Source organism: Python bivittatus, unplaced genomic scaffold, assembly GCF_059951505.1.
Source record: "Python bivittatus isolate LINGU-HERP-01145 unplaced genomic scaffold, Pbiv_v1 ctg000560_np1212, whole genome shotgun sequence".
NCBI lineage: Eukaryota > Metazoa > Chordata > Lepidosauria > Squamata > Pythonidae > Python > Python bivittatus.
Window position 1 is genome coordinate 8802441 of NW_028277083.1, and position 13093 is coordinate 8815533.

General features: G+C 41.3%; 1 protein-coding gene across 3 annotated transcripts; it reads right to left on the bottom strand.

The window, feature by feature from the left end:
• SPSB3 (splA/ryanodine receptor domain and SOCS box containing 3) lies at positions 1 to 12822 on the bottom strand. Of its 3 annotated transcripts, none has more exons than XM_088148145.1 (7): positions 12679 to 12822; positions 9258 to 9406; positions 7700 to 7877; positions 5854 to 6041; positions 4047 to 4149; positions 1561 to 1686; positions 1 to 842 (listed from the first exon to the last, which is right to left on the bottom strand). In XM_088148145.1, the coding sequence occupies exons 1-7, from the start codon at positions 12695 to 12697 to the stop codon at positions 493 to 495; spliced, it is 1113 nt and encodes a 370-aa protein (XP_088004271.1). In that variant the 5' UTR covers positions 12698 to 12822; the 3' UTR covers positions 1 to 492. The 3 variants fall into 3 exon arrangements, with proteins under 3 accessions (XP_088004271.1, XP_088004270.1, XP_007426373.1); XM_088148144.1 differs by having other exon boundaries at positions 3 to 842; positions 7700 to 7880; positions 12679 to 12821; XM_007426311.4 differs by lacking the exon at positions 12679 to 12822 and adding an exon at positions 12489 to 12663 and having other exon boundaries at positions 4 to 842; positions 7700 to 7880.
• Between the last annotated feature and the right edge of the window lie 271 nt (positions 12823 to 13093).

Consider the following 13093-nt stretch of genomic DNA (forward strand, 5'->3'; position numbering starts at 1 on the left):
GTATATATTTTAATTAATTTGTGTATAGTTCAATACAGGAGAAGTAAGACATGCAAAGCAATTGGAAGAGTTGCAGGGCTCACATGATACCACTTACACTGAAACAGGTAATGTTCTCTTCTGAAAACCAACAGTGCCAAAGCACTAAAAAACAAATAGAACCATTTGGCTCTGGAAAAACTGCTGTTCCTCTGTCCCAAACCGTTGGAGCCAACTACGGCAATTCACACAGCACACGTGGTAGCTTCTTAGGTTTCCCTCTTATAAATTTGGCTGCAGGAAGAAAGAAAACTTGGCAAACCAGAGTTGATGACCAGCTGGCCACCGGTACAATGAAGCTGTGGAAATTGCCTGTCTCCTAAAGGCAGATGTTGTCCAGAGTTGAACAGGCTTTTGTGTTCAAACAGGGTACAATCACGAAGGTAAATGTCACTCTGTAACTCTGAGAGAACCCCTCGTCCTTCATGACGCTGTCTTTAAAGGGGAAAAAAGTTAAGTCCTCCACCTGCATCTCTTCCGATGACGTGCCTCAGCATCCGACCCACAAGAGCTGTCTGAATCACTTCCTGAGGAGGTAGAAGAGGAGGTCTGGAGCGAGCCACAGTTCATGCTCAATACCCAGCCCAATCTGTTGTGCAAAATCTGCTTGAGTCCTGGAGGGAGGGGAAGCACCTCTAGCGTGTCCACATAGTCAGGAAGCAGCTGACGGAGGCGGTAACAGCAGAGGTACTGCAGTGAGGTGGGGGTAGCACAGGAGCGGATTATTTTCATGCTACTTTTGGCTGCAGTCGAACACACCATAGGGTAGACCCTCTTGTTCTGGAGCTTGGTGGCAGCCACACCTGAGTCAAAGTATAAGCAAGGAGGCCCAGGTTAACACACAGACATGGAATGGGATAAAAGAGACCACACAGTGACATATCTGGGGGTAAAGTTGCACTTCCTTTATTCCTCAGCATTTCTACGATGGAATCTTCCACTTTAGGCCACAAGTGCCACTACAGCTGCATGGTTCTGCTGTCCTTTTCTCTGGACCCAATAATGAAAACTGACCAGGCGCAAGCCAGTTATATTCTTCCTAGGAAATTATACAGGTGTCGTGGACAAGTTCAGTACCTGAGCAGCTGACTTATAAATTAAGTCCACTATTTAGCAAACCAGTCCAGACATTGTTCCTATGTTTTACATTCATTTCACACAACTGTAAAATCCTATTTGCCATTTAAGAGACATTTATCTCCAGCAGATACACTTTCCTCCAACTAGTCTATTAAATTGGTTTATTATTCTCTTCTAATTTACTCTAATTTATTATTATTCTCTTCTAATTTACTCTACATTATGCCGTACCATATTAGTTTTCAACAGGTAAACACTTAGGTAGTCCTTTCAGCAGCAGGTAACTATACCTCAGACACCCTCCTCCCCCTATTCAAATAAACAGTCTATGATTTTGGAATGGAAGAAACCAATTGCCTTTTAGAGACGCTCCCATAAATTTATCCATAGATTTCCCACATTTTGTTAGCCTAAAAGCACATCTGGCCTCTTCCACCTTACCTATACATTTCCTGTTTTTGAAAAAGGTTAGAGTCCCATGCCATGTGTCCAGATGCACCCCAATAATGGAACCCTGTCCAAATCTTGTTGAAAAGTTACTCCGCTCTCCCTTGTGCTGGAGGAGCCCTACAGGGAAAGGAACACTCACAATTAGAATATCAAGGTTTCTAATTTCTGCAAAGGTAGAAAGAACCTCATAGAGTTCATTTAACTCTCTGTTTAACAGAGTTTGTAATACGAGATGCAAAACAACATCCTCATCAGATAGCTATCTAGTTTTTACCTAAACTCCTCTAGCAAAGTCCATGACCTTCTAAAACAATCCATTTCCTTTCAAACAGCTTTTATTAATGTTTCACTAAAATAGTTTCCCCAAAAATGTTTAGCCATGGATCTAAATCTATTTCCAGGAGCCCCAAAGAACAAAGCTACTATGACTTCTATATGACAGCTCTTCAGATCTTTAAAAACTAATACATCTCCTCTGAATCTTTTCTCCAGAGTAAACACACAGAGCTCTTTCAACTATTCATCATAAAACTTCCTCTCCTAACCTCTCATCTATGATTCAACTGCAAATGATATAGAAAGTGGCTGGGTTCATGCAACACGTTGCTGTAGATGTGTAAACCAGCCACTGCCATTTATAAGCCATACCTTAGGACTGGTTCACATAGTATGTTAAACTCTGATTGATTTAATCATAGTTTACTGAACCAAGCACAACTGACTGAGTTCAAGTAAATAAAACTAATACTGTACTGCAAAGTACAGCAGCTGATTTCATACAACATAAACCAAAAACCAAAACACTTTTATACCTGCCACCATCTACAGATTCTCATTCAGGCATGAGCTACAAAAATTCACATGTATAGTCAGGTCCAGAAATATTGGGACATCGACACAATTCTAACATCTTTGGCTCTATACACCACCACAATGGATTTGGAATGAAACAAGCACAATGTGCCTTAACTGCAGACTGTCAGCTTTAATTTGAGGGTATGTACATCCAACTCAGGTGAACGGTGTAGGAATTACAACAGTTTGCATATGTGCCTCCCACTTGTTAAGGGACCAAAAGTAATGCACGCATTTGGAATCTGTTGCTGTCAACTCTCAAGATGAGATCCAAAGAGCGGTCACTATCAGTGAAGCAAGCCATCATTAGGCTGAAGAAACAAAACAAACCCATCAGAGAGATAGCAAGAACATTAGGCATGGCCAAAACAACTGTTTGGAACATTCTCAAAAAGAAGGAACGCACCGGTGAGCTCAGCAACACCAAAAGACCCGGGAGACAACGGAAAACAACTGTGGTGGATGACCGAAGAATCCTTTCCCTGGTGAAGAAAACACCCTTCACAACAGTTGGCCAGATCAAGAACACGCTCCAGGAGGTAGATGTATGTGTGTCAAAGTCAACAATCAAAAGAAGACTTCACCAGAGTGAATACAGAGGGTTCACCACAAGATGTAAACCATTGGTGAGCCTCAAAAACAGGAAGGCCAGATTAGAGTTTGCCAAACGACATCTAAAAAAGCCTTCACAGTTCTGGAACAACATCCTATGGACAGATGAGACCAAGATCAACTTGTACCAGAGTGATGGGAAGAGAAGAGTATGGAGAAGGAAAGGAACTGCTCATGATCCTAAGCATACCACATCAGTGAAGCATGGTGGTGGTAGTGTCATGGCGTGGGCATGTATGGCTGCCAATGGAACTGGTTCTCTTGTATTTATTGATGATGTGACTGCTGACAAAAGCAGCAGGATGAATTCTGCAGTGTTTTCGGGCAATATTATCTGCTCACATTCAGCCAAATGCTGCAGAACTCATTGGACGGCGCTTCACAGTACAGATGGACAATGACCCAAAGCATACTGCAAAAGCAACCAAAGAGTTTTTGAAGGGACAGAAGTGGAATGTTATGCAATGGCCAAGTCAATCAGCTGACCTGAATCCCATTGAGCATGCATTTCACTTGCTGAAGACAAAACTGAAGGGAAAATGCCCCAAGAACAAGCAGGAACTGAAGACAGTTGCAGTAGAGGCCTGGCAGAGCATCACCAGGGATGAAACCCAGCGTCTGGTGATGTCTATGCGTTCCAGGCTTCAGGCTGTGATTGACTGCAACAGATTTGCAACCAAGTATTAAAAAGGGAAAGTTTGATGTATGATTATTATTCTGTCCCATTACTTTTGGTCCCTTAACAAGTGGGAGGCACATATGCAAACTGTTGTAATTCCTACACCGTTCACCTGAGGTGGATGTACATACCCTCAAATTACAGCTGACAGTCTGCAGTTAAAGCACATTGTGTTTGTTTCATTCCAAATCCATTGTGGTGGTGTATAGAGCCAAAGATGTTAGAATTGTGTCGATGTCCCAATATTTCTGGACCTGACTGTATGTTACAAATCTAGATATAAATAAATCTAAACTTTTCTCTTTCACATCAGGGAATTTGCTACCATTACCTGTATAGGAGAGACCCCAGCTGTCTTCATCTTTGCCCAACAGGCTACAGAACGTGTGACGGAACTTATCTAGGTTCACATCTGATGTTCCAATTCCTACCATCTAGGAGCATAGGGTGGGAGGAAGAAACACAACATACAAAAGTCACTATTAACCAGAGCCAAATACAGGTAGTCCTCACTTACTGGCCATTTGTTCAGTGACTGTTCAAAGTTACGACAGTGCTGAATAAGGAGCTTGTGACCATCACAGTGTCCCCATGGTCATGTGATCACAATTCAGGCACCTGACACCCATTTACAACAGTTGCAGTATCATCATTTGCAACCTTCACAGCCAGCTTCCAACAGGCAAAGTCAACAAGGAAGCTGGCAGGAAGTTGCAAGTCACGGTCACATGACATCACACTTAATGACCCACAGTGATTCACCTAATGACTGCAGATGGAACTAACAAACTGCCATTATAAGTCAGGCACAGTCATGTGATTTTTCAGTTTATGACTGCATTGCTTAGTGACAAAGTTGCTGATCCCAGTAGTGGTCAGTAAGCGAGGATTACTTGTATGTAATTTCTTGAACAAAATAAGTTCTATGTAGTTCAAAATAAGCAGAAGGCACTAGGTTGCCTACTTCTAGTTTAGGCAAATTTTTATTCACTCCCAGTTTTCCCAAATGAAATGAACTCTTCTCAGTTAAGAAAACAAATATATACAAGTAAATACAGCTCAATAATAATATACAGCCAAAGCAGTTGTATTATTTTTCTTTACAGCAGTATAACACTACTGTGGTTTAGGGGAAAAAAACTGACATGTGTGCTGTTGCAGTCATGCTGGTTGATGTGTTTAGCACCTCTCCATCTTGATTCAACAGTGACCCTTCTTCTATGAAGGGACACAACATTGTGTTCTAACATAATTATCCAATTTCCTGCCTTCCAATTCACTGACTGTATAAACCCACAATTTCAGCAAAAAAGAAAGAAAAAGAAACAGAGCACATGCCACTATCTGATTTTGGCTTACCGTGCTATATGAGCCCAAAACTTCCGGTCTATGGCTTAGTGCCTTGCGTGAAGCAGATTTATTTAACGCAGTACTATTATGTTCTTTTAAGACTTATCCATCATATGTTTCTTTAGCTGGAAATACCAGAGACTAAGCCTCAAAAGCTTCCATATACCAGGAAAAAAGAAAAAAAGGCCCCCATGGATCATTCAACTATATTCGTCTCACAGTAGCTGCCATATCCAGGCAGCAGAGACACTACATGGAAAAACTGAGGATTATAGATCGGACTGTTCACAAGGGCAGCAGCCTTGAATGTTACTGTATATACAACCCATGTGTATATAAGAATTTCCCCATGAAAAAGGCCAATTCTCACAAACAGCACTCCAGTGTGATCACCTCTTACCAGTAAAATCCAGCCACAGCTATTACTCATTTGCCCCTACGTTACAGAACCCCTGCCCTTCTCCTGTACTGGCAGCATTTCAATGCCATTTGGGGTTTATGCCAGCAAGCCAATGGCCTTGTTGATGCATGATCTTCCTCTGTGATATCTGACTGTATTTTTTAAAAAGAAAAGTTGGATACAAGCTGTTTGGAACTGGAGAAGCAAAGCAGACCTTTAAAAAACAAAAATTGAAGACAAAACAATACGACTAACCATAATAATATATTGAATGTATATGTCACTCAACTCCCAGCGACAGAAACCACTGAGATGTAATTAATGATCAATCTTATTGGGTTATTTTTTTAAACTGGTTACAGTACTTATCGTGTTCTGTCCAACGTACCATGTCAGTGCCATAGACAGGTGAGGTCATCTTGATTTCCCAGAAGTGCTGGCCCTCTGCTAGCTCCTTGTTACCCCGGATGGCAGCAGTACCACAACTGTAATCCATGTGGAAATTTACCTTACGGTTGTCACAGGTCAAAAGAGTATTTGCCGATTTGTTCAATTCATCCCATACCCAGTCAAAATCTATGGAGGGAAAGATGTGGAAGAAAAAGTGATGTGAATGGGGAACATCTCAAACCACCTCACTTCAAGTTATGCCTGTGAATTTGCTCTTAGTTGAAGAATAAAATTAGAAAATGTATTAGCCTAGATCAGTGTTTTTCAAACTTGGCCACTTTAAGATGTGCAAGCTTCAACTCCCAGAATTCCAGGAGTTGAAGTCCACAAATCTTAAAGTGGCCAAGTTTGAAGAACACTGATCTAGTGTTGATAAAAGTATTAACCTATCCCTGGATATATCACAGTACATATTTTGGTGGATAAGTTGAGATTCCTTTCTGAGAACTACTAAAGAAAGGATATTAAATACAAAATGTTCTTTTTGAAGAACTCCCCTTATGTAAAAGTCTTGCATAACTAGGAAGCACAGTCTTGTTCTTCAGTGTTAGATCTCTATGTCCATTCCAAACCAATTAAAATGCATAATTATTACAATTTCCCTTAAAAGGCTTTTATAAGGATGCTGCCCATGGAAGATTGGCTTCCTTCACCATTTTTATTTCATAAATAAAGGAATTTACAACCAGCCTTATAAAAGTATTTCTGTTTCAACCAACAGTCTATAATTATTTTTCACACCTTGACAATACTACAATATAATTAAGGCCAGTTCAGAACTCTTCTCCAGCCATGACTCTGCTCTGCCATTACATTCAGAAAACGAGCATGCAAAGTTGTTCTAACATAACCTTATCTAACAACTACTCTGTAAATAAAAATAGAACAGTCTCACCACTGCCAATAGGAAATCTTTGGAAGGTGGTGAAAATGAACAAGAATAATATCCTCCAGCCCAACAAATACCTCCTCCTCCGGGTCTTATATAAATAACATTTATACAAAAGCTACGCTTCATGAACAAAGTCTCAGGCTCAATCCTTGGCACTTTCAACTAAAAAGGATCAGAAAGCAAGTGATGAACCTTTCTCAGACTCTAGAGAGCTGCTCTCAGGCAGAGATAAGACTCAGGTCAGTAGACCTGGCATAGAGCAGCTTTTTATGTTCTACTTTGTTTACTTCTGAAACTCAACTTTATAAGAAAACTGAGTGCTTTTAGTCCCCTCCATTTTAGTTCCTAAGGTTTAGGCCAAAAAAAAAAAAAAAATAGTAGCATTTAGCAGATTAGTATTCTTCATCAGCAAACTGCCTAACTTGCTCTATCCCCCTCATTTCGCCTCATCTAATGTGTTTGTTATCAACTGCTGTATCATGGTTGATAATCAATTACAGACTGAACCAAAACTACAACATTCCATTGAATTCACTAGATAAACCAGATTTAACTCTAGGGCTTCAGAGGTGAGAGCTCCTATGGAGACATTCAACTTGCTACCTTCAACATGCAGCATCAGTGATCTTTCAAGACAAAATGCCACACTAGAATACACCATCTGCTTCAAGAGAAGGTAACTTTTGGACTTCAGCTCCCATCAACCTCAGCCAGAATAGCCAATGGCAAAGGGCTGTGGGTTCTGTAGCAAAAACTGGAGAAGATTTCTATTCCCCAAAAATGTTCTCTTGTGCATCTGTGTCACTTTCAGAATAGATATTTATACAACTATAGTTCAGCTGAGATTGAAATGATCAATGAGACAAGAGAAGGAAAATGGGAGCTCTCTCACATTCATCTTCCTCTCCACACTGGCAATCTTTCATCCGGTGAGCCATGTGGAAGCTGGAGCAGTATGGGGTTTCATTCTGGTTCTCACAGTTGCAGTAAGACTCTCCTGTCACAGGTATTGCTGTGGGTATGGAAGGCAACTGCGAAGGAAATTCTGGCTCTGAATCAGAGTCGCTGTGCTGCTGGAGGAAAGAAAATGGAACTGTTATCCCTTCCTCTCTTTCTCTCTAAAAAACATTTAGCAACCAAAGGTGTGCCTAGGGAAAGTTTAAGGTTCATTTGCTATGGACTTCACTATGCAAGGCCTACTTTTAAGTCTATATGCCTTTAATTTTTACACAAACTTTCTGAGGCTGACTAGGATCAAATTAAATCCTCCCAAACTCAAGGTAACTGGCTTTAATGAACTCCAGGATTAATCATTACAACAGAAGTTAATTACAACAGAAATATTTGACTCTATGCAGATTGAGTTACAGAATTGTTAAACACACAACCCTTGAAGATAAATGTTTGACAACCAAGCACATAAAACAATCACAACAAAATTGAAAAGATACTGTTTATACCTAGTGTTTTTAAATGGGGTTTAATAATGTTGATCTTTTCTAAACAAAAGAAAAAACTCATCAATATGGTGTACACTAAACTGGTGTGAAACTCAGAATGAGTTAGAAAAAAAATTAAGTAGAGAAAGATAGACCTCCGACATTTTATTACCCAGGACTAGAACATAAAATACTTTATTCAAGCTGTCCTTGTAGTAGTTATGTAAGGCAGAATTCTAATAAAAATTAACTTCATCAGTTCTCCTCCTGACAGCAAGAGCAATTTGCTTCCTTCCATGGCTTGTATAACTTTACAACCCAAAGTGGAATCTCTAGCTTCTTCCACTAAAAAAAAAAAGATTATTCAAAAGGAAAAAGCCAGGAACCCAAGTTGGGATAGTATTGTTAACATACCATGGAAGGAGTTTCCTGGTTTAATAAGCTGCTCCCATTGTTAGGGGGAAAAAAGTAACTGGGGGGGAAAGCACTGAAACCATCAATTTAGTATCTCAGCTGAGAAATAAGAACAGATTTACTTTATCTGCCATAAAACATTAAAATTTTAGGTTTGATTCAATCCCAACTTAGTTATCAACTAGGGCTATGCAGAGATCCATATTCAAGGGCAAAATGCGATTTAAACCGTGCTTAAAGAAGCTGCATCTTGTCCTGGGCTCACACAGCTGCAGTATGAATCCAAAAAACTGTGTGCTTGATTTAATGTATTCCTGACATGTACTATGTATGCATTCACATGCATTCTAAACACTGCATGTGGAATCTGAATCCAGATCATTGTATGAATTTACAATGTTAGGATTTACAAAAATGTGTCTCTGCAGATAAGACCATATGGCATGCCTGCTCAAAAATCTTGAGTTCTACTATCAAAATATCAAAAATTGTGAGTTATATTGAGTTATATCATCAGAATCTAACAGAAGTGTCTCAAGTATCCCAGTGGCGCTACATCTTAAACAGGCAGTTTTGCAGAAGACAATGGTGTCCTACCTGCCCATCAGTGTCAGATGACCAACCATGGGCTCCAGAGGCCACTGTTACCGTCTGTGAGTCTGCCTCTCGGCGAACTCCACTCAGGACATAGTGCCAAGCTCTACTATTGCGCATACGTCGTGCCATGGCCTCTTTGGAGAGGTAATCTAGAAGGCAAAGCAAGACGTTACTCACAATGTCCTCTTCAAATTAATCATCTCACTGCACAACAATGTAATTTTTTTCCCTTCAGACAAGCATTACATATTAAGGTCTGTGCTGTGCCTACAAGCTTTGATTCTAAAAAGAGAAAGAAAAAAACAGATATAGTAAGCTATATACATAGGAAAAACTAATTTTATGACACTAGACTTTGAGGAACATGCATTGCACTAAAAGAAAGCATCGGAAACACATGACAGTAATTCTTGGCCAAGAAGAATGAGATCAAAAACAACCAGAACAGAAAAAGAATCTAGAATACTTTGATAGTTGCCAAATTGGTTTGAAATAACCCACAATGTTTTAAAGCCAATTCTCAGATATTTTTCTTCCACCAAAATTATTCTTCAGTAGAAGAACATAGAAGACAAGTTGTCAGTTATACAGAGGAAGGCAGGAGAGAAGATACCTATTCTTAAGTAAGTTGGACTGAAGTACTTGCTAAGGACAGTGTGTCCATCACTGAGTTAAGCCACTGTCTGTTTTCCTCTTTTCTCTCCTTTGTTCTAGGCTTTTAATATTTTAAGACTTCACAGTATAGTCAATGGTATGACAAGACAAACTGAAATCAAGTTTAAGATATTAAGGTCACCTGACACCCTGGACCAGTAATTCTGAAGCACCTTATGGAGTTAATGTGAACGGAGTAAGCATGGTAATGACCATGTATACCTCCTGCATATGAATAAAGTCCAGCTTATTACATTACAATATTCTCCCTCCAGTTCATCTACTTTAGAGCTCAACCATTCCAACTCAAAAGTTTCAAAGCAATTCATGAACCCTTTTTCTATCCACAGTTCCTAGTAGCAGTGATATGGGTGAGCAGGTAACAGCTATGCTAGCCATTTCTTGATGGGTAAAAATGCTCCCATAACTTGCCAATTTTAACATGCTTCCTAGGACTCCTCACTTCCAGCCATTTCACAATGATTAGCAGAGCAAGTCCTAAATGTTACTCAAGCTAATAAATACTCAATACTTAATAGTCCCAGATCTGCCTAACACAAGCATCACATAACAAGCAGCAAGCCATAATACGATTAAAGTGACTCAAATGAGTGACCCAATAAATTCTTCTAGGCAGCAGGTCAACAACTGAGTTGTCCTGGGAGATGATTACTGCAAACATTACAGTGTATGTGAAGGCAGTAGTTGTTAAAAATTAGGATGGGATAAGGAGGTGCCTGAACGGAAAACAAGCTAAGCACAAACAGCAAATGATACTGAAGCAAATTCAATTACATTGTATGTCTAACGTTTGAATCAACTAGTCCCAGAACGGCTGCCTTTCACTGTAAGAAAAGTCCCATATTATCAAAACGGAAAAGCTTGAATATGCACACCCTTGGAGAAAGAAAAAGGTATAAGGATGCTCTCTCCACTTTTTAACTTCATTTGTAGTCTTTTTAACTTTGTGTTTTTAACTGTTTTTATGCTTTTTATGTGTGAGCTACCTAGAGTCAGTTGTATAGTGAGATGGGCAGCATAGAAGTTTGATTTATAAATCAATAAATAAGAATTATTTTGATAGTCCTATCATATTTTAGGCCATCCTGATTTATCATCTAGGTAGAATGTCAGAGGATAGGCAGCCACCAGCCTTAGTCAAGAGAGCAAAAGGTCTCTCGCCTAAGGTATACACAGGGTTCAGCATCACAGAACAAGAAATCCATTATGGATATGACCAGTTTTCCTCTTAGGCAGAGTATTTCAAAACAGAAAAAATGCCTTATTACCTACTATTTACTATTATTTATATCTCACCCTTCCTTTAGGAGCTCAATACCCCTCCTTCCTCCAATTTTTCCCCATAACAACACTGGGAGATAAGACGGGGTGAGAGTATCTTTCAGATCTGCTTTGTTTTGGAGCTGAACAAATGTACATTTCCACTGATAACCACATTTACATTTCTGGAACCACCATCCAAACAATGACTTCCACATGCAAACAAATGCAAAAAAAAAAAAAAGGTTATCAGCCATGCTTGAACATATTTGCTGCAGAAAACACATAATCATCTGCTGCAAACAGAACTCCTGTTTGCAAAAGAGGGGTTCCTATTTATTTCAGTCTTCACTTGAAAGGCAATATTCTTTCAACTTGCTTCAATCCCAGGAGTAGAGAACTACCTTGTAAATTTAAAACAAAATATAATACACAATAGCTTTAACACTGAAAATGTGAAAACAAGAATCAGGCATCAACTCATGCTACTTCATACTCCCTCCATCCACATTTTTCCAAAAAGCTTGGAAAGGAAAATTGAGATTCAGAATCTGAACAGCTTTTTCCCCCCTCGTTCCTATCCTTGCCACCCCCACCACACCAAGTCCATACTAAAGTCTCCATGAAAAGTCAGTTCCAAAGGAAGTTCAGGCTTCTGCACCCAACTTTTTATTAAAATCCGCATGCTCCGCTGAAGCAGGTTAATAAAGACCACCACATACTTGGGGCATTATTAAGTTAAAACCTTAAAGGTCTTTATGTTAATATTTCAATGCCCTTTTCCCAAGACTTGGGGGAGGGGGGCAGTTGCCTTCTTTTACATCACAAAGCTAATCTGAGAAGCCAAAAGATTGAAGAGCAACATAAAAATAACGAAATTGTTGTAACTATCCAAAAGAACGAGGAACGATAGCCAACAGAGAAAGAAGGTAGATGGAAAAGTATTAACGAGAATGAAAAGCGAGGCCAGTTCAACCACTCCAGGTCAGAAAGGATTAGGCGGCTTCAGGAAGGATGTCCCCCCGCCACAACAGACCTGGGTTTAAATGTTTTAAATTATGGGGAAAGGCGAGGACCCTTAGGAGAGCCTCCCGAGGAGGCAACGCGCGGCCTGCCCTCCCTTCCCCCGTCACTGGGTTCAAAGATGCCCCTCAGGTGAGGACCGAGCTCGTGGTGCTCGAGGACCGTAATTCACCCAACATCCTGTGCGAGAATTCCCAGGAAGCTTTGCGGGGGGCGCTAAGCAACATTAACTGCCCGCGGGCGGAATATCGGTAGGCCGCAGGCTCCGTTTACCTCAAAGGCGAGCGCTCGTTTGCCTCCACCGCCCCGTCTCCGAGAACAGCGGTTCCCGGCGTTCGCAATCCGGGCTTGGATTCCCCTGGATCCGCGCCCAAGCGAGCGCTCCCGCCTTTCCTTTCCACCGGCGCGTCACCCAGAATCCACGCTGCGCGGCCTCCCCCCGCCCCCCGCATCCACCTCCTACCTGCGTCATCCCGCGGCATTCGTCCCTCCCCTTCTCGCGCGAAGAAGGGGCGGAGCCGCCCTCTCGCTCTCCTCCCATTGGGCACGTCCCTCGCGAGACGCTCCACGTCCCGCTTCCGTGGGCGTCGTTCCTAAGTCTCGCTCCTCCCCCCGGCGCGAGCGGAAGGCGTGCGAGACGCCCGCTCCTTGGGCTCTCATTGGACGCTTTGGCTTCCCAGCTGCACGCGGGCTGCTGCCGAGCGGCTTCAGTGACGTCACCAGCCCCCCCCCTCGGCTTGCTGGAATCCCGCCCAAAGAAAAGGGGAAAGTGGCTTCGGGTCACGTAAATAAATAAAAGCTGCTCCGAGTTGACTGGCTGAGAAGGGAACCCCGCCCCACCCCTAGCATCTCCTTCCTCCAATCGCCTTTTGAGTCAC